At 40.5% G+C, this 19,332-nt stretch overlaps 1 protein-coding gene across 4 annotated transcripts in view; it reads right to left on the reverse strand.

Annotated features, from left to right (window-relative positions):
- Positions 1–9,674, reverse strand: part of meis2a (Meis homeobox 2a) — a 79,618-nt gene extending 69,944 nt beyond the window's left edge. For 2 of the 4 annotated variants that reach the window (XM_026301073.2, XM_026301060.2), the window contains exons 1-7: positions 9,468–9,674; positions 8,298–9,134; positions 7,588–7,814; positions 5,850–5,991; positions 5,514–5,564; positions 5,053–5,103; positions 4,378–4,527 (exon numbers count right to left, since the gene is read on the reverse strand). In XM_026301073.2, the coding sequence (XP_026156858.1) occupies positions 4,378–4,527; positions 5,053–5,103; positions 5,514–5,564; positions 5,850–5,991; positions 7,588–7,814; positions 8,298–8,309 (633 nt within the window). In that variant the 5' untranslated portion in view covers positions 8,310–9,134; positions 9,468–9,674. The remainder of the gene's footprint in view (positions 1–4,377; positions 4,528–5,052; positions 5,104–5,513; positions 5,565–5,849; positions 5,992–7,587; positions 7,815–8,297; positions 9,135–9,467) is intronic. The other 2 variants (XM_026301069.2, XM_026301052.1) reach the window with 1 other exon arrangement.
- Positions 9,675–19,332: the final 9,658 nt, after the last annotated feature.

Genomic DNA, 19,332 nt, shown 5'->3' on the forward strand with positions numbered 1-19,332 from the left:
GCTCCTCACACATTTCTGTTGGGTTGAGCACGTAATTATACACAGCCACTTTAGAAAAGAGTAGGTGCACCTCTGTTGAACAGCTGAGTATTTACAAAACCCTCAATTATCCTGAATATAAGGAGGCCCTAATTTAGCAGCTAATAATTCACCACAGCATGTTTTAACAGACATGAAAGATTGACTGATTTTTATTTATGATTGAAAACTTTCTCTGAGGCAAAAACAACTTTTTTTTCACTGCAGTGAATGGCACATTACATGTACAAATATGTCTACAGAAAGAAGAGATTAAATAAAAAAATGCAACTGCTATTGTGATTCATTGATTTGGCACACATCAAAATGATGCATCCAAAATATGAAATGGCATAAATATAAAGCAGACAAGTCATTACAGATCATTTTACTTTCATTTATTCCTAATAACAAATAAAGCTAAAATATGAGCTTACGCATTAGTATGTATATATGTTTATAATGCAATAACTGTATATGTTATATTTCAATGCAAATCGTTATAATGTGTATGTCATGACTCTAAAATGACTGCTGAGCAACTGTTTTTCATGGCAGTCATTACCAGCATACATGCAGTTAAAGGAGGGGGAGTGTGGGAGATGCAACAAGTGACCCTACCCTCTCTCCAGCCACGGTAGTGATGATGAGATATGCTTGCCAACAGGGCCCTGCCTCTGAACACTAATCAAATAGGAAATGTAAGGCCAGACATCCCCACATCACAAAACAATTGTGTGGAACAGACAGAGTGGTCCAAGTCAGCGATGGACTGTTTTCATGAGAAGGATGGGAGGAGAGCCAAACACAATCGGTCCCAGCGGAGAACAACGCTGGGTGAATTAGAACACCTCCAAAACGGAGAAATTCCACGGTTCAGCAGGTCGGCTTGGCCCGGGGGCTCGCTGTCCACAGGCAGGGTGGAGGCTGAGGGCTGTGTATATGCTGCACCATGCACAGTGGCATTCAGAATAAGGACATTACTGAGCTCCCATCTCCACTGATAAACACACAACATCACTGCATGGGCACAAGATGAACTACTGCATGACTTGACCAATCCTGTGACATCACTATATCTGACCAATGGTTTATTGGTTTACTGTGCCCAGAGCCTGTACCAGAGAATCAAATATAAACAGAAAGGTCTTTTTTTTCCCTTTTTCCCTTTGCAGCCATGCAGAGTCAAGATAAGCGACACCATAACCCCTATGGGATCTACTATCACTCCCTGAGGAAAGCTCTCTGAAACGAAGCGCTGAGTCCTGCAAATACTCAAAATTTCAATAGAAGTTCCTGTGGACCTACGCAAAAAATGCAAAGACGGTTTCAAAAGCATATAATGCATATGCATAGTGCAAGTGAAAGGCCTTGTGTTAATATGTAAGCTTCACTGTAGCAGCAGCACAATAGCACAAGACGATACAAAAGCTAATTCATTAGAACAGATAATATTCAGACACTGTTAATTCTATTTGTCTCCCTAATTGGATGTAGCACAGAAGAGACAGAAATTTTATTCATTAATTAAAAGACGAGAGAGCAAACCATTGACAAGCACACATACGCACACAATCCGCCAGCCGTTTGCAAATCTATATCGCACAGTTTTTTTCACCCTTCATGTGTAACACAACATAGTTTTTTGTATCTTTTAAACGGGTTGGGGTCGAGCTGAGGAGGGGCGATGAGTTAAGAAGCCTTGGGTGGGCTACGTGGTCGAGATGAAGGGAAGCAAAAGAAGAAGGGAAAATCAACAGTGCGAACGGGGCCTCATCCCACTCCCACTATACCATAATCCAATCATCTTTAAGACAATGCTGCATTCAAGTGTAAATAAAACTGTGCTTATTAAGCTCTCCTGTCAGGTATGGAGAGAGGAGAGGAGGGAAACAGACAAGGGGTAGGAGAAGAAGAAGAAACCCACATAGACTCATACACACATGAAAACAAGCTCAACGGGCTGCCTCCTTCAGAGTGAAGAGCCTCATCATCTCCAGAAAAACCAACTTTCAGCAAATGAGATGTAGCCCTGGGCTATATATTAAAAATGCATATCAAAGCAAAGAAAAGTGGACGTGAGAGAGTCTAACTAAATAAATTAGCATATCTAACTACAAACTGTCTTCCTGTCTTGAATGAGAAGCGCGGACAGAGATGAATAATAAAATAGAGGCAAATACAAATGAATAAAATAAATAAATAAATCAAGACAAGTAGGACTGAAATTGCTTTCCATCCAGAGACACAATGTGGAGCCAAATGCATTTTTTGTGCATTGTTTCCAGTATTCAAAACACATTTTGGGAATATGAAATTGGACTCCTTTGAATTACACATGGAAATTACTGCTTTAACTATTTACTACAGGGCTTTTAGATCCTGAGTGCACTGTACACATTTTCACCCCAAATAGATTCACTTTCTGCAAATATTATTTCCACTAAAATACTATGACATGCACATGTGGTTGCACACACTGTAAAAAAAAAAAGACATTGTATTCCTGTTTATTTTAGAAATAACAATGCTGGAGTGTGTATGTTTCCATAACATGTAGTACTCAGTCACTATTAAAATCACTTCTCAGCTCACACACATCCCTGAAAGCAAGTAAAGGGAAAAAAAAAAAAAAAAAAAACACCCCTCTCCTCTGCTTTTGTCAAATTCAACCCAGCAGTTAGGTAGCTATAATAAAAAGTTCATTGGTGCCACAAAGTGAAATAAATCTCTCAAAAAGTAAATACCTAATGAGGTCCGCAGTCCAAATGACTCCAAGATAAATGGCTTGTCATGCTCGCTTCTTTGTTTATTGCTGCTCCTGATTTGCTTTATTGGCATATCTAATTTTCTAATTATCAAAATATTTCTCACAAGTAGACTGATGACAAAGCTGGTGTCTGAGTACTGGAGGCACCATTGGAAATTGGCTTGAGTATCAACCATCTGCCATGAAACTAAACAGGCTAGTTTATCTAATCTCTACAATATAAACAACAGCATGCCTCATTTCTACACTTGTGTTGGAGGACCACAATATTGCCGTTTCTCAACCCAACACCGGTGTTTCGGTAGAATTACGCTTAAATTCACCTTGTGCAATGCGCTGCGTAGCCATGTAAAGACGACGGGCTTTCAAAGGGAATCCACTGCTATTAGGCCTATAGCCAGACCCAACAGATGTCGCGCAGTGACTTTGCATAACACTTAAATCTACTTTAATTCCTAATAGGCTTGGCCTTGTGCTGCACAGATATTAACTAAGTCACTTGGTTGCAATAGGCGCTCATTCTTTTCCACCAAAACATTAGCTTTATCACAGGCTCAGATGCAATAATTCACAGATCAACTCAATACTACACTGTCAGCTCAATCCATATAACGGGGAGAGTCTGTGTTTAATACACCGAAAATGCACGATTTAAACCAGGGAATCGATTTTCAAATTTAAAGCTACTGTACTTCAGGTGCATATAATTGAATTCAGCATTATGGAGCCTCCAGCCATAAAATGGGGAGCAGAGGAGAAAGCCACTGCAGAGCAAACCACACGGTAATCAATACGAAACAATTAAACACATTAACATCAACAGCAATAGAAGGCCTCCAGACGAACCATCATATGCCTTGTGAACTTGACATTGATGGTAAGCCTTTAGCTCTGAGATCAATTTCAATAGGCTACCACTTTCTCCACCTCTGCAGCAAAATTCACAGCTTTACGCACAGGCCATCGTCAGCTCCCACAGTCCCAAATATAAAGCCCTTTTCTTTTTAAATATTGGCCTGAAGCTAAAGCTTACCGCTGATACCCTGCTTTAACGTTAAACCTGCGTAACAGATAATTGCCTCACGTTTTTTTTTCCTAGCGTGCAACTCTCTATAATTCACAGCAGCGATTTACACACGCGCACCCTCCAATACACACACAGACACACACACACACACACACACACACATACACACTCAAGCTCTGAGCACACAAGCAAGCACGGACGCATTATGCACACATGACTGCTCCTAATCAAAAGACTAAAACAATAACTCGGTCTATTGTAACACATCTAGCTTATGACCTTAGAACATCGATCGGCACGTTTCCCTTGCAGAGCAGAGCATGCTCTATTTACTGATGGCACAACAGGGTCACACACCGAGTAGAGCCAAAGTGGCCTAAAAGCATCAGCATCGTGGAACCCACCAAACAAATCCGATTATTTAAAAATGATCGACTGTTCACATGCATTGTTCTTTTAAAAGCTCTGTGGTGCTCAGGTATTCTGGAGCAGCAGCGGGGACGCATGCAGACAAAAACAGCACACCACATCTCATGAATAGAACAGTGGTTGTGTTACTTACGTGATCTGCAAGGTTAGTCGATGATCCTGAAAGTTCTTCGTGATCGGATTTTGAGCTCCCATCCCGTTCGTCAATAACTAGATCTATTGGCATTTTTCCTTTCAAACAACTGATGTACCGGTGGCAAAAATTGTCGCAGAGCTCGTGCACCTAGAAAAAGGAAGAAAGCACCTTTTTTTCAGGATGGGGAAACGCTTCGGCCAGTCCAAGAATAACTCCAATTAAGGGGGCATTATCGGCGGCAAGGAAACAATAGTGAAACTGTTGCAGTGCGTATTATTCTCCTGAGACTGGAGCAACAAGTTGAACGGCAAAAAATAAACAGCATGCCGTAAGCCGGAGAAATAATGAGCAGCTGAAACAAAATCTGTGGATCGATAATAATGCGTAACGTGAGCAAATAAGCTGCAACATATTTTATCAACATTCAAGTAGTTGGCAAAATAATTTTAAAAAAGCATAATTTTATCAAGATCAAAAAACTTTTCCCCAAAGCATGCAGGTTTATTATTATTATTATTATTATTAATATCTCTGATCTCTAATCTCAGCACTGCACAGACTATTGAAGGATCTTTATCAATATCACCTCCATTAATATATAAGCTCTTTCTGCAGGTGACGCCACAGGTCAGACAACTGTAAAAACATAAAGATGCGTAGACTAATATTTACCTTTTCTAACTCCAAGAGGTGAAACCGTAATACTTGTATGGCTTGTATCATCTGCAAAAGAAAACAATAACCAGAATTCACATCACATAGTCTCATTTCCATGATTCATATTTTTTACACTTGTGTATAATTATTACCCGCCCGTCCTTTAGTACACTAGAGACAAGCAATGGGCTATTTTTGAAAGCTTTTCAAATGAAGCTGTATCCCAGTTTAATAAGTCATTATACACTGGTCAGCTGGGTCAGTGAGATGAGAAGACCCAACAATGACAGCGGCAAATGTGGTCACACAGCCTCACTTCCAAACTGATCTGACATCTGTGCGGAAGTTTGAATCATATGTTCACTTATTTACTGTGTGATGCGGCGGACACTTCAGAGTAGCACAAAACAAGGCAGAGTATATAACCGCACCCAGGCGGTGATTGCTGAGACAGAGAGGTCAAAGTGTGCGCTTACCAAATTGTCCAACTCTGGATTTGATGAAAATAAAGGTTTTTCTGCTCGGACCTAAAATAACACACCAAATGTCAAAGTTAGTTTGGCATGACATGTGCGGAATGTTTTGTATTTTTAACCTGGAATGTAACCTGACAATGCATATTCAAATGGCATAATTGAATCCTTTTGTGTTAAGAATACATTCAGCACTGTTATTTCATTTAATCAAGGGAACCTTTTGCTGCAAAGAATTATGATGTAAGATGAAAACTATGTGCCATGACGCATCTATAACATCCAAAAAGTATAGGACTGTGTTTATATGTATTTTCATCTTAGTATAGCGAAATTGACCTGTTTGGCAAAGACTGCAATGTCCTCATTGAAGGAGTCTGAGGAGCAGACATCGCCGCCTGCTACGCCGGGCTCCCTCGGAGTACACGTCGCCAACTCGCACTTCTCAAAAACCAGTGCGAGTAGTGGGAATAAAGGGTGACTGCAAGAGGGGAAACACAGCCTGAGTACAAGCGGCACACCGGCTCCACAAAGCCCACTGCAAAAAATGTCCAACCAACTGCATTTCTCTCTCGACTCTCTGGCATAAAAATCTTACCTTTCCAAAAACAAGTAAAATGAAATATCCCAATTAGATGAGTCGATTTGCTTTATTTTTTTTCCTCACTCTGTTGTTTTTACACCCCTCTCCTATCGCAAGTGACCGCCTCTTAAAACAAGGCAGACAGCAACTAAAACAGCACGTCTGCATTCAAGATCCCTCTTTTTGGAAGCAATTTGGAGTTAAAAGCAAAGTTACACGCGTGTCTGGAATAACTGAACTCATCGATCTGAGAAAGTGAAAGACTTTAGAGGCAATATGAAATGCATCGACGTGTTGAGACTGACATTTCTTGCAGTGCAAACTGAAAAACAGCTGGGAAGTCAACAGAATGCTACAAAAAAAAACAAAACAAGACTGACGCACACAACAGTGGTCAGGGAGATTATAGAGTAATTATAAAGTTTACCAAAAAAAAAAGCCGAACTGAAATAATAATTTTGTTGGGTTACACTATGGACACAGTGTGGCAACAGTGTGTCTGTATATTTCTTCCTTAATCGGCCCACAGCTTTTAACAGTGAAGCAGAGGTGATTAAAAATATGTCAAATCTAACTTCAAGTTGTTCAGTAACATCAAATGAAAATTTTTCAATAACTTAATTATAATTTCCCAAACAAAAGTCTTTTTGTGCAACAACTTCCCTTCATAAAACTGCCTTCAGTTTTTAAAATTGCACCATTTAAATTTGTGTCTACAAATAGAGGTAAACTCCACTCCGCATATAAAATGATGCGTAAAAGAGATGAAGTGGATTTATTCTGATAGATTCCAGATTATAATACACATACTGCGGATTATAGCACCTTCTGTGTGCGTGGCTCAGTGAGCAAAATCTGAAAATGTTTTTTTTTGTTTTGTTTTGTTTTAAGTTTTGTCATTTTCAGTACAACGTGTAAAAACCCTCTCTTGCATTATTTAAAAATAACCTGGCATCAATAGAATTATAAAGCCTCACTGTGCGTTGTAACGCGCTGTGAGTGTGTGTGATATCTGAAAACATTTGACAAGTTTCCGCAGGCAGCAGGAAAAACGTTTAAAATAAGTCGAAAGTGCTTTAGGAATAAATAAATAATAGTGAGATGTGATATTAAAGCGAATCTTCATAACACGGAACAACTGTTACGATGTTGAAAATAGTTTTTCCATGCAGTCTGTGACTTTCAAGCTTGGACTACGCACACTGAGCTTCCATATTATTTTATAGCTCGTATTTCAAGCTCAAGGCTTACTCTTACTTACTGCAGGCTTGACGATGCCTTCTACAACGTGTATAAAATTACACATCAACAAAACTCCCCTGAACAACAAAAGAGCTCCAAAGCTGCGGTTAGTCCTGCACAAAACGCTATTTAAATTTAGTGGTGGGAGAGAAAGTCCGACAAAACAAACTTACAGAAAAGCTGAAAAGATATAAAAATGTAAATATATATGTGTGTGTGCGTGCACGCGTAATTGGTTCATGCAAACCTTACCCATAAATTTGATCTTTATCCCTCTTTAAAACGTCGTTGACAGCAGAGCCCATGCTGGTGGGCATAACGTTTGGATGAGGAGCGTGGGCTCCGTAGTGCTGGCTGGCGTGCAGCGGCGGTCCGTGGTTCAGGTGGTGGACCTGGGGAAGCGGCCGGGGAGCATGCGGGTCCCCGTACATCGACGCCGGGACACCGTCCATCCCACCGTAATGGGCCAGCTCATCGTACTGGGAATAAAATCAGAGCAGAAGTCAACGGGCTGCCCGATTTACTTTTTAAACAAAAGTGAAAAGTACAAAAGCCATTCCGTTTCATTTTGAATCTACGCAAATGAGAAACTAATAAGCTGTAGCTTTGAGAACACGCTGCAGCCAGGGCAGGAAAAAGTCGCATATATTACATCTGTTAAACAGTTTGTCATTACCAAAAACATAATAAGTTAGGTGCTCGTCGAAAGAGACTTTGGTGAGTGAACACAGCGAATTAGTTTGGAGTCTCCTGTGAAACTGCTCCACGACTGTCGTGGAGGCTGTCGGTAAAAACAGAAGCTGTCACTTTGCTTGAAGAGTAAGGGCGCTGCAAAAATGTCAAATACAGCGGCTTTGATAGGAATACTTTGTAAATTTGCCACCACCCGACAAGAGGTTAGCGATACGAGGGCCTCCCTACAGTGGATTTGAACAGGTAAGTGTAGGAGATTTAAAACCTACCCTTTGCGCCATCAGGCTGCGCTCCAATAAACTCCTGAATCTGTCGTATATTTAATATCCCAGTCCCGGTTAGAAAGTGATTTAGTGGCAAGATTCCTTTTCAACCAACTTTGCGAATTCTCCTATTCGCCAGTGTGGTGCAGCTGAAATCGTAGCATCAGGGAGTTTTGCAATTTTTCTTGTTTTCCCTCTTTCCTCGAAAAAAAAAAAGAAAAAAATGCGCCAAAGTGAAGGTTACAATCGGCCCATCAACAACCTGCATGTAACTAAACTGTCGTGTCTCATGGCTTTTTGCCACTCCGGCTGTCAATCAAAGCCAGAGGTTGTCAAGGTAATGAATGAATGACGGTTGGTGATGATGTTCAAGAGAAGGACGAATCTTTTTAGTCCGTTTTCATCCCGCAAGTCCGCGTCTCCTTTAATGCCTCCAGATCGCTATCTTGTTTTATTATCAGTGTAAAAAAGAGAAAAAAGCTGTAGAAATTAAGAGACTGCGATTCGGATCTTTCCTCTCTTTCCCCCGTAGGTATTTCGTCTATCTGGCGAGTCTGAGATGAGTGAGTGTCAGCGAGTGTTGGCAGGTTGGCTGCTAGCTTGCTTATAGAAACAGAGTCAGTTCGCAGCGCTGAGCGGTGGGCGAATGAAATGACGGATCCCGGAAGTAGTGGTGGCCATAGCCAGTCCTACGGCAGCTCCAGAAAAGAGAGAGGAGAGACCAAATCTTGTGATATGCAGAGTATATGCGAGGCAAAGGGACGGCTTCAACTCCACACTGGGGGTAAAACCAAACCAACACAGCTCCAACTCCCACCCAATTCCTTTTCGCCGAGCACAGTCCTAAAGAGAAAGCAGAGAAGACTGAATGAGGAAGGTTTAACAGCGCGGACACTGAGGCTGCAACTGAGTGAAATCAAACATAACACTGAACACAACACTGAAACCAATAGCGTGGAGTAAAATAAAAAGTTCATTTTGAAGCAGAATTACGCACATCCAAAGTTTTACGCACGGTAATATATAAGATTTCAGTGGATATTAATGAATATGTTAACTTCTCTCCATCCTTACAGTCAGTGACAGGAGTAAAACAAAAGACTATAAAGCATCTTCAATGAAAATTACCAGGAAATCTTATGAACGCTGAGTTTAATATATGAGCATGACGCTTACTTGTTATCTGTTTTGTGGTTATAAGCCGGTGAGCCTACGTAATATCTCAGTAATACCTCCTAATCTTACAGCTAATTATTGCTCTGGTCTTTTTAGCAAATTAAACGACACGCAGCCCCCCTCTAAGCCCAGAATGAACTTTTCCAGGAGGAAAAAGCTTCTGTGGAGAAAGTAATTTTGTATGTGTCTTTCGTCCAGTCTCCTCTCTTGATAGAAATCCGTGCTTTACCTCAGAGTAGTCAATTATCAAAGCTCCCCAAGATCATCAATCATGTGAGGAGATTGAAGTTTAGAGGAGGAGCAACGCTCCGGCCATCGATTGCAGTGAAGCCCTTTTTGGAGCCTGAGCACATTTACGCACAAAACAGAAGCAGGCCATCTATCCCCTTTAATATTTAGCTCCATCAATGCTAATATGGCATCATGGCTGTATTGATAGGTTCTCACATAAAGGCTCCATTTATGGCTCCGTGACATTTTTGATGGTGGAAATTAATTATTCACAGGCTAGGATTAAGGTAGACAAGCTCAGGGAGATGGGCTGTGGCTACCGTTGGAGGGTCAATAAACTCTCCCAACAAACAAAATATTAAGCAGAGTTGCTCGAGGGTCGATTACAGAAATAACCGTTTTTTTAAACAAAAAAAGGGAAAAGATTTAATAAATGAAACTGTGACAACAGTTATGTTTGTTGGCATAAAGGGGGGTGGGAAGTGTAGGACTGCAGGGTTTGACAAACGGCTGTGTGGACATTTCAACGTGCAATACCCCGGGAAGGAGCTGCAGAGCGCTGCGCAGAGAGCCAAGGCATTCACCGTTTCCAAGTCTCTCGTACACTCTGTAAACACAACCAGCCCGGCAGACTCTGCTATCGAAGACTGATATTTTCATAAGCTAAATACAATCGTTCACATTGACTTGTTCACTAACGCTTGATTTTTTTTTCATCCTCCTCCTTTGGACAACCATGGTAAGTAGCATAAATCTTATACTGCATCTATTGCTTTGTTGTGAACGCGCGTCATTTCACGGAGCAGTAAAAGGAAAGTTTTGAGCCTGGACCGTAAAAAACCCAGACAAAATGCGTATCTTTTCAGATGCGTGTTTAATCTCTCATTAAATCGTACAGTACGATATCCTTAAAAAATCCAGACTCTTAAGTAAATAGAAATTGCTCTAGAGCTTGCGATTTTACTGTCACTTCTGCGCATTTATTGTGGAAATATGTGATTTACCCCCGAGGAGAGTGATGTAAACACCCGAAGAGCGTGTGAAAATAGCAGAGACTAATTATGCGTGTCCAGTACGGCTCCACAGAAACACATCCCTCCCTATAAAACTTCCAGCAACGACTCCCAGCGACGTGAAATTTTAAACCCTTTCTTTTGTGAACTATTTATTTGAGCAATTAATCCAAGCAATAAACAGAAAGACATCATAATTAACAATATTTAGTCTGTAAAGTGGGTTAAATTCGCTTAGTAACCGCTTTTGATGCGACATTACACAAGTCGGTGTTTAATTTCCTAATTTCGTTGTAATCATAACTCACTCAATAGTTAATTAAAATTAATTTTGCTCATAAACAAGACCTGTGCCAACTTAAACTCCCCTGCTTACAACTTGACCGCGTTTATAAGCCAGACAATTCCAGGAGGATACCTATTACACACAATTACACTTTTTAACTACTTTTATGTGTCTTACAAGTGGCTTTCACGTCCCGGCCCTGTTCAGGTAGACGCACAACCTTTACGCGTATGAACAAATCAGTAGATGGCATTAACAGGCGGTAAAATTTCATCTGGTGGTGTCAAATTGAGGTCAGTTTAGGGTTAAAGCTCTCGGTGTCCGTGTGGGGCATGGCCAGCTGCATTTGGATTCATTAGGGGGGGAGAGGATCCATTTCAAGGAAAACACTAGTGGGACAATCACCAGGCTAAAGATCCAGTGCATGTCACATCCCAAAGGTGCTCCAGGACCGCCTGCGTGCGCCCGAACACCAGCACTCAACTTCCACTCCTCTGTTTACTCTTTGCAGGACTTACAATCCCTCTCCCCCTTTCTTTGCCCTGCAGGGCTCGGTTGTTCACACACACAAGCCTGTTGCTAAATATGGAGAGAAATGCATTGTTGATTTAATTCCCTCAAAAAGATCACTGATATGAAACGAGCTTCAAATCCTCTTAGTGACCTTAAACACTCCTGGAGAAACAATTGGCGCTCAACCGCAGGAACAAATAAAATTGCCCTAATCTTGTTTGTAACTTTGTTCTCCTTTGGCCCTCTTCAGTATTTGAGATTATGTAAATTACCAAAGCTAATGTATAGAGGCGCTGAGATAAGACTGGATCATAGACTGACTGCTGGAGAGCCTCGGAAAGTAAAATCCTCGCAGCCTGTCCATGTCTCTTTTATTGCAGCAGCTTCAAAATAAAAACAAATGCTTCTGCACATGATGCGTAATTGAACTTAAATATTCATTTCCTTACGCTCAGTAAAACAGCTCGGTTTAGCCCGTTCACGTGGTGTCCAACTGTAAATAAGGCAACTAATTAAATCCTATTAACCGTCTCCACAATTCGCAATTGGTTTTCCTCATTTGCTGACATATTTTAGATGAGTTTATTTATGATTTGTTTCTAATCAGCTGGATCATCAGCCGTTTCCTCTTGCAGAAAGCATCACCTCAGTCCTCTGCATTTGAACTCTTTTTGACCCCGGAGTGAAATGTGACTATAGGGTTTCAGAAAGTGGAGTGAGCAACTCAAATACTTGTAAAAGTTTCGCGACTAACTGTAAATTCTTCAGCTCCAAAGCCTCATTTTCCCCTCCACCGATTCTCAGAGTCTGGTGTCAGAGGGTGAGTAAAGGGAGGAGGGAGGGACAGAGAGAGAAGAGACACGGAGAGGAGGCCAGCACAAAATGTAACTGTGGCTTTTCTCTTCATCCGCTCGCCTGAAAATATGCGGCCCTCTAGCGACACCTGGCGGCCACAGGGGATGCGGAGCAGTCCAAAGACTTGAACCAAACCCGAAAAAGGCCCAGAAAATAACCGATTGCACACGAAAAACTAACACAAATAACAGAAAAATCGTGCTTAAAAGTTTTAAATAAAAAGGCTTGGGATCAACATATTTCTAGTTTTTTTTAACACAACAGAAAGGAAAAGCTAAAATAAGAATATTAGGCTATAATGTGCAGATTTTGCTTTAGTAACTTTTTCTGATCCAGATGTCCCATGCGTTTGATTGTTATCATTTTGAATGTATTCGCTGTCAAGGCTGCGACTATAAATCCGGTTTAACCGTTTACAACCTTCACTGTCACAAACTAATAATCTACTGTCTCACACAAACTAAATCATGTGGCCTTCATCTTTAAATTAGCTTTTCAAGATTCAATTTTTATTTACTGGATTTTTCCAAATAACTAAAATAACTAAATGTTTGATCTGCTGCCTTAGATCTAATTCAAAATATATTGAATTTTATTATTTGCAGGTTAAAATACTTAAGACATTTAAAATCTGCTATTATATGCGTTCTTGCATGTTAAAATAAAAACGAGTAAGAGTTAAACTACCATCGAAGTAGAGCCTAAATATAAAAAAATGTATTTATTTATTGTGACTTGGAAAACTGCGTCTAAAAATGACCATTGTGTAATTTAAAGGTTGACGTTGTAAAATAACGTGTTGTAAATGTGTTTTAGTTCGATCACATTTTTTTATTACCATGTAAAATTTTTATAAAGCAGATTTAAAAGCTAGGTGCGTTTTTTCGCCCCCCCTAACATGTAAAGAGAAGTATTTCCTTCACAAAGCAGTGAACTGGTAACAGTGACTGTGCGCCCTGTCTGCAGCCTGTCAGCCCCGCTCGGCTGTGACACAGTTGGAGCAGGTCACCGCCGAGATTAGAGCCCGTCGTTAACGCCTGCTCGGATGCACCAAATGCTGATTTAATGAGCTTGTATTGGGTGTTTGTCCCAGAATACCTGGTGTGCATGTGTTAGTAACGCCACAGACTATAATCCCCGTGTTTCCCGTTAACACGTGGCTTTAGGAGACAGCCTCTACTCTACATCTGTGAAGATTTGACTATGATTTTTTTTTAAAATTTCAGTTAGATTGAGCAGGTCGACGCCTATAAGGCCCGTATCCAGCCACATTACCAGATGTAATTGAGAGAAGTTTAAGTGGAGGCCGGGAAACCGAGGAGTTAATAGCGGTGACCCTCTTGCTGTGCCTCTGTCGCTCATCATTTATCAGGCTTAAGGGGCTTAAACAGGCAGCACAGACTCACCTTTTATTACATATCAAACCCTCTCTGCCTTATCTACATTATAGGAAATACATGCATCGTTGCCTGTTATGCGGATTTGGAAATAGAAACATGTCTAATAAAGTCGCCCTCCTCCACTGATCAGAGGAAATATGGCTTTAGGCGCTGCGGAGACAACCCCAGCGGTTTTAAGCCTTTATTAAATTGTCTTAATTCCCCTTCTCCACTTTGAAATGGATATAAATTCCACTCTTGTGTTGTTTGTCCAGTCGGTGCAAGAAGGGAGGGGATGAAAGTGCGGAGGTTTTCCTGGTCCTGATATGATTAGAAAGTGAATAAAATTGCACAGAGTTAAATGATGCTTCCTCCGAGGGCCCTGGAAACTGGTAAATGCGTCCAGATCGGGAAATCACGCAAGTGCCATAGACATTCAACATGACAGTGGAAAAAACCAGATGAGCATTTCTTACGCCAATGTATGCTGAATATATCAGACAGAATTATTTGCACACAGAGAAGGTGCTTTATTCATATAATTAAGTAACGGTAAGAAAATATCTCTCTGAATAATGATTATATATTTAGCCTGTATTATGTGACTTCCGTCATTCTGCGTTATATATAGCCTTAATGAATTATGCCCTTCCCAGGGTGACCGTTATAACAGCTGCTGCTTTGTAGAAATTGAACCTGAAATTTTATTTTGGTGATCAAAGAAGCTTCTGTAAACTGTTTCAGGAGAAGTCATATTTGGCTGCAGTCTGTGCTGTGGCGCTGTGTGCTTTTAAAGAAATACTAGCACAGTTAAACTTCGGGGCCATGCCTGAGTTGTCTGCCGGTTCCCTTCAAGGAGAGCTCAGCCAGTCAGCCTGAACGCAGCTGCATTCACATGGAGTGACGGATTTTGATATTCTAGTCACACAACAGAGTAAACACCGCTCTCCTATTCAATAAACATCATTGACAAGGTTCCATATCCAACCATTTCAAATACTGAGCTCAACACCACAGATCAGATGCATTTTCTCACCACCTCTAAACAATAAGCAATCATTTCTTTTTGGTTTTTTTATGTTCACATCTTTAAAGCCACTTCACGTGCATATTGTAACAAGCAGCTTTTGCCTCTATAAATATAATGTAATCCTGTATTCCTGATGCTTGAATGAAATGGAATTAAACCGATTTTAAACTACTTTTTGGTTTGTTCTTCTCTTTTATTATATAATATGCGTTTCTGCTTAATGCTCTCTGTCACACACACACACATCCACACATCCACACAGCACACCGTCCACAGGCTAATCAAATGACTGAACCCAAGAGACAGGAACTATTCATTTGAGTTCTACTAATCTTTAGCGCGTCTCCCTGCTCTTGTTGATGCATTTGTGAAGTAAACCCTCGCTGTCTGACCTCATGCTTATTCCCCTCACAGCATGGGACAGTCCTACCAGAAAAAACACAGCTGAATGTTTAAAAACACACACGACTTGCTTAACACCACACACTACGTGCCTTACTCATGACTCTACTTGTTTGAAATACTTGCAGAAAACAATGCAGGTAAACACATGCAGATGGTTTGTTTGTGTTTGGGTGTTTTGTTTTTGTCCCCCTGATTTTTTTTTTTTTTTTTCCTGTTTATGTGTTCCCATTTCCATCTCCTCTTAGATACCCACACAGCCCGGTCCCCTCCCTCCCTCCTTTCCTCACTCCCTCCTTCTCTCCACTCTGGTTCTGCAGGAGTTCACATGATCAAGCAAGGTACCCAGGTAATTACCTGGCATTGTCAAATAAAGCGACCACTGATTCAAATGAGGAGTGAAATATCAAAGACCGGCATCGCCTTTGCAGACACTACTTATCCACACAGGAGACAGAGAGGAGATCTGAGAGCTCGGGGACCTGCAGAGAGGCAACAACAACATTCAGCTTTCCCTTCCTAGATAAATATCACCAATGGGAGCAACAGAACCAAACATGGCTAGGTTCACTAGCAACAGCCTATTTGTTTGGATTACATATCCTACTTGTCCATTATTAGCTTGTGGTATGCTTTATAGTGGCCACAGTGCAGCTTTAACAAGGAGGGTTTTGCTGTTTTCCCCAGACCTTCCTCATGTACGGCTCAGCCTTTATCAAAGGTCAAAGGTTGGAAATTCATGACTTTGAGCAGACTCCAAAGCTGTCACCATCAGAGCAGTCACGCAATGTTTCTTATCTTCTGTTACAGAATTTATTCAATATTTTCAGGTCAGATGCAAATTGAGGAACAAAGAAAAGCTGATTGCAAATATTAGAAGTGAATAATATCTGGCAAATTCATCTGCCTAAATAGTTAAGTTTTACAAAATTTGCATTTCTCATGCACCCTCAAACTTTTTTTTTTTTTTTTTAAATCGCCACACTTTGCTTTTTTTCTCTCTGCACTGCACCATTCTGCTGTGCAACCTAATTTAATATTTGGTGTAATTCCTTCTCCTGTGAAATGACACTTTGGTTCTAGCATCGCTGACAACAAGACCTTTGACACCTTGACACTGTAAGTGGAAGGTGAGCTCAATGAACAATGTCATTGCTCTGGAAACAACAACCTAAGAAACCTCATTTCTGCTCCCTTCACGTTCAAACTAGACAAGTGGCGTCCTGGGATTTCAGTTCGGCACAGAAAGAGTACCTGTAATTTGACTTGCCACGTCTAAATGGAAGTTGAATAGGTTACATTGTGCAACAACAAATAAAATGCTTGCGATGCTTTAGTGAGTATTTTTCATGGTTGGAGGCGAAATAGGGCTGTGACGATGTTTGAGTGTTTAATGTTATAAACACACAGACTTCCCTCCCTCTGGCATATGGAAGGTTCCCAGAGACACTTTGCATGTAAATATTCATAGAGTGATGGGATGGGCTATTAATTATTAAGCACAGTAAAGAATTGTAATATTTCAGCATTTAGCACATGAATCTTATTTTTTACTTGCTGCACCTGAAAATGAACCTTTTGCGATGAAGTGAGACATTTTTTTACAAAATGGATGAAAAGCTTAAAAAATAAGGACATGCTTAATAATGACGACCTCCCAAAAATAAAGAGCAATAACTCTCAAGTAGAATTTACTAAGTAGCGTGTAAGAACATTTATAATTAACATCTGAGCTAAAAGGCAAAGGAAGTTAAATAGATCACAGTGGAGCACCATAAGGTATCAAAAGTAATAACACCACTGCTGTAAAAGTTACTTGTCTGTCATTTTTTGTGTATGAAGTGTAACTTTGAGCACTTCCTGTGTAACTTTCCAGGTGAACTACAGCAGCACAATTTGCTGCAGCTCCTCTCCTTTGCGGCCTGTGGCTCATGACAGACTGTCACAAAGTGATGGAGCTCAAGTGAGGCCACCGGTGAGCGGTGGTTAGAGGTCCATACCTGAGCTTCACAATCCAGACAATTGACAACTGAGGAGAGAAGTGGTTCTCCACGAGTGTAAAGTTAGATAAGGGGAAGAACAGGGAATAATCAAAGAAAGTGTAATCCTAAACTTAATATGGACAATGACAGCGTTGTGCTGTAGTGGTATCATGTTTAAAGACACTATGTGTGCCTCTGAGGGGGAAATAATTATCTGGATGCATAAGAAATATTCAGTTTCTTCAATATTCATTATACTGTAGCTCTCCTACTGAAGCAGCATTTCTGAAGGTTGCAGATATATAACAGAAAGGGCTTTTCACTGATAGCAGAAGAAAAAAAAAATGACCGAGATACGATCAGGTCTTTGAGAGTTCACATCCTATTGTGCCGCTGACAGAAATGAACCAGTGATCTACATCATTTGTGTTGACATGACTCACAATCAAAAAGGACACTGTCGTTCCGTACAATCCCTTGGATCTCAGCAATTCAATTCAATTCAATTCAATTCATTTGTGCCCTGAAAAACTCAGTATCATCTGAGTGGAATTGAATTAACAATTTCCCCAGCTGATTTGGTCTTTTAAAACCCTCATTACGCAGAAGCATTGTATATATTAGTAAGTCCCTTAGAGGAATATGGAACGAGGAGTCTATGTTCATCCTATCATCACCAAGTTGTAATATTATAATCAATTAGCATGGATGAACTAATTGTCCAATCTCTCACTTGCTAATTAACCCTGGAAATATAAATGGGACAAACTAATGCACATCTCTTTTTTTTTTTTTTTTTTTGCACAAAATGAACTCATGCTTTAGTTAACATGGCTGGTTTCTTCGACAGGCTCGTCAATATGCATGAGCTACATCAAAGAGTAAAGATAGAAATAAGGCCTACACAAAAGCAGAACACATTTCAGATCCAGAATATGTAAATGTATTGGTTCTTGTTGAACTCTGGTGTTTGCATAACATCAGTTGACATAGTCTATGAGAGCTCTTTTGTGCCACTTGTGTACAGACTACAAAACAGACTGTCCTCTGGGATATTTTATTTTAGAAGGCACTAGGATAGCAGCATACATACACTGCATTTCAATGCATTTATAACTGTTCTTGTTTCCAAATTGCTGCAACCGAAATGTGACTGAAATTACATAATTTTATGTAGAGTAAGGTGCCTGCTAAAGTGAATTGATCATTATCATTCAGTCACATGAATGTCACACTGTGTTACTCTATGTTACTCTATGTGATGTGTATCTGTCACACTGAGGTTTTACATTTTGGCCAGAAAAGAAGGGCGCGACAACACCAGACCAATACTGATGGTATAGAGTCAGCATCACACTGAAATTCATATCGCATCCTGAAGGCAGCTCCATCAGGCACACAATTAGGACATGCAGCTAGAACACGTTTCCCCAATCATACACATGTGTAGTTCACAGACAACAAACACTCAATGATACATCCATCTATCCACCTATTATCTACTATGTATCCACAGTCACTGGAGCCAATCCCAGCTGACACTGGGCAAGAAGCAGGTTACACCCTGGACAGACTGCCAGTTAATCACAGGGCCAATACATAGACATAGACAACACTCAGATTCACACCTATGGGTGATTTAGAGTCACCACTTAGCCTAACCCAAAACTACAAGCTGTCTTTCGAGTGCAAGAGGAAGCTAGAGCACCCTGAGAAAACCCACACACGTAAACTCCACACAGAAAGGCCCCAGGGTCAAAATTGGATTCAAAATTGGGACCTTCTTGCTGTGAGGCAACAGTGCTAACCACCACCCCACTGTTCCACCTACTGAATGAGGCAAAATCAGTGAAATGTTTGCTCTGTAACTGTACACTCTTTCCAGGGAGCTGGCCCTAACTGGCTTACTGGCTTGATTCCCAAGCGCACACAAAGAAACATTAAACCTACTGTAAATGCAATTCTTGATAAAATGTCTTTTAATTTAAATATAAGTATAATACAACACAAATATGGCCAAGCTTGCACCAATGAAACACTTTTTTTTTTTTTTAAATTTATAGACACACAAACACACTATTATATGTGACAAATAAATGTCACACTCACACAAGTCCACTTTTTGTTTACTGCATAAGCCTAAAATAAAAACATTGGTCAAAAAATGCAGCACA

This window comes from Mastacembelus armatus, chromosome 22 (genome assembly GCF_900324485.2).
Source record: "Mastacembelus armatus chromosome 22, fMasArm1.2, whole genome shotgun sequence".
Taxonomy (NCBI): Eukaryota; Metazoa; Chordata; class Actinopteri; order Synbranchiformes; family Mastacembelidae; genus Mastacembelus; species Mastacembelus armatus.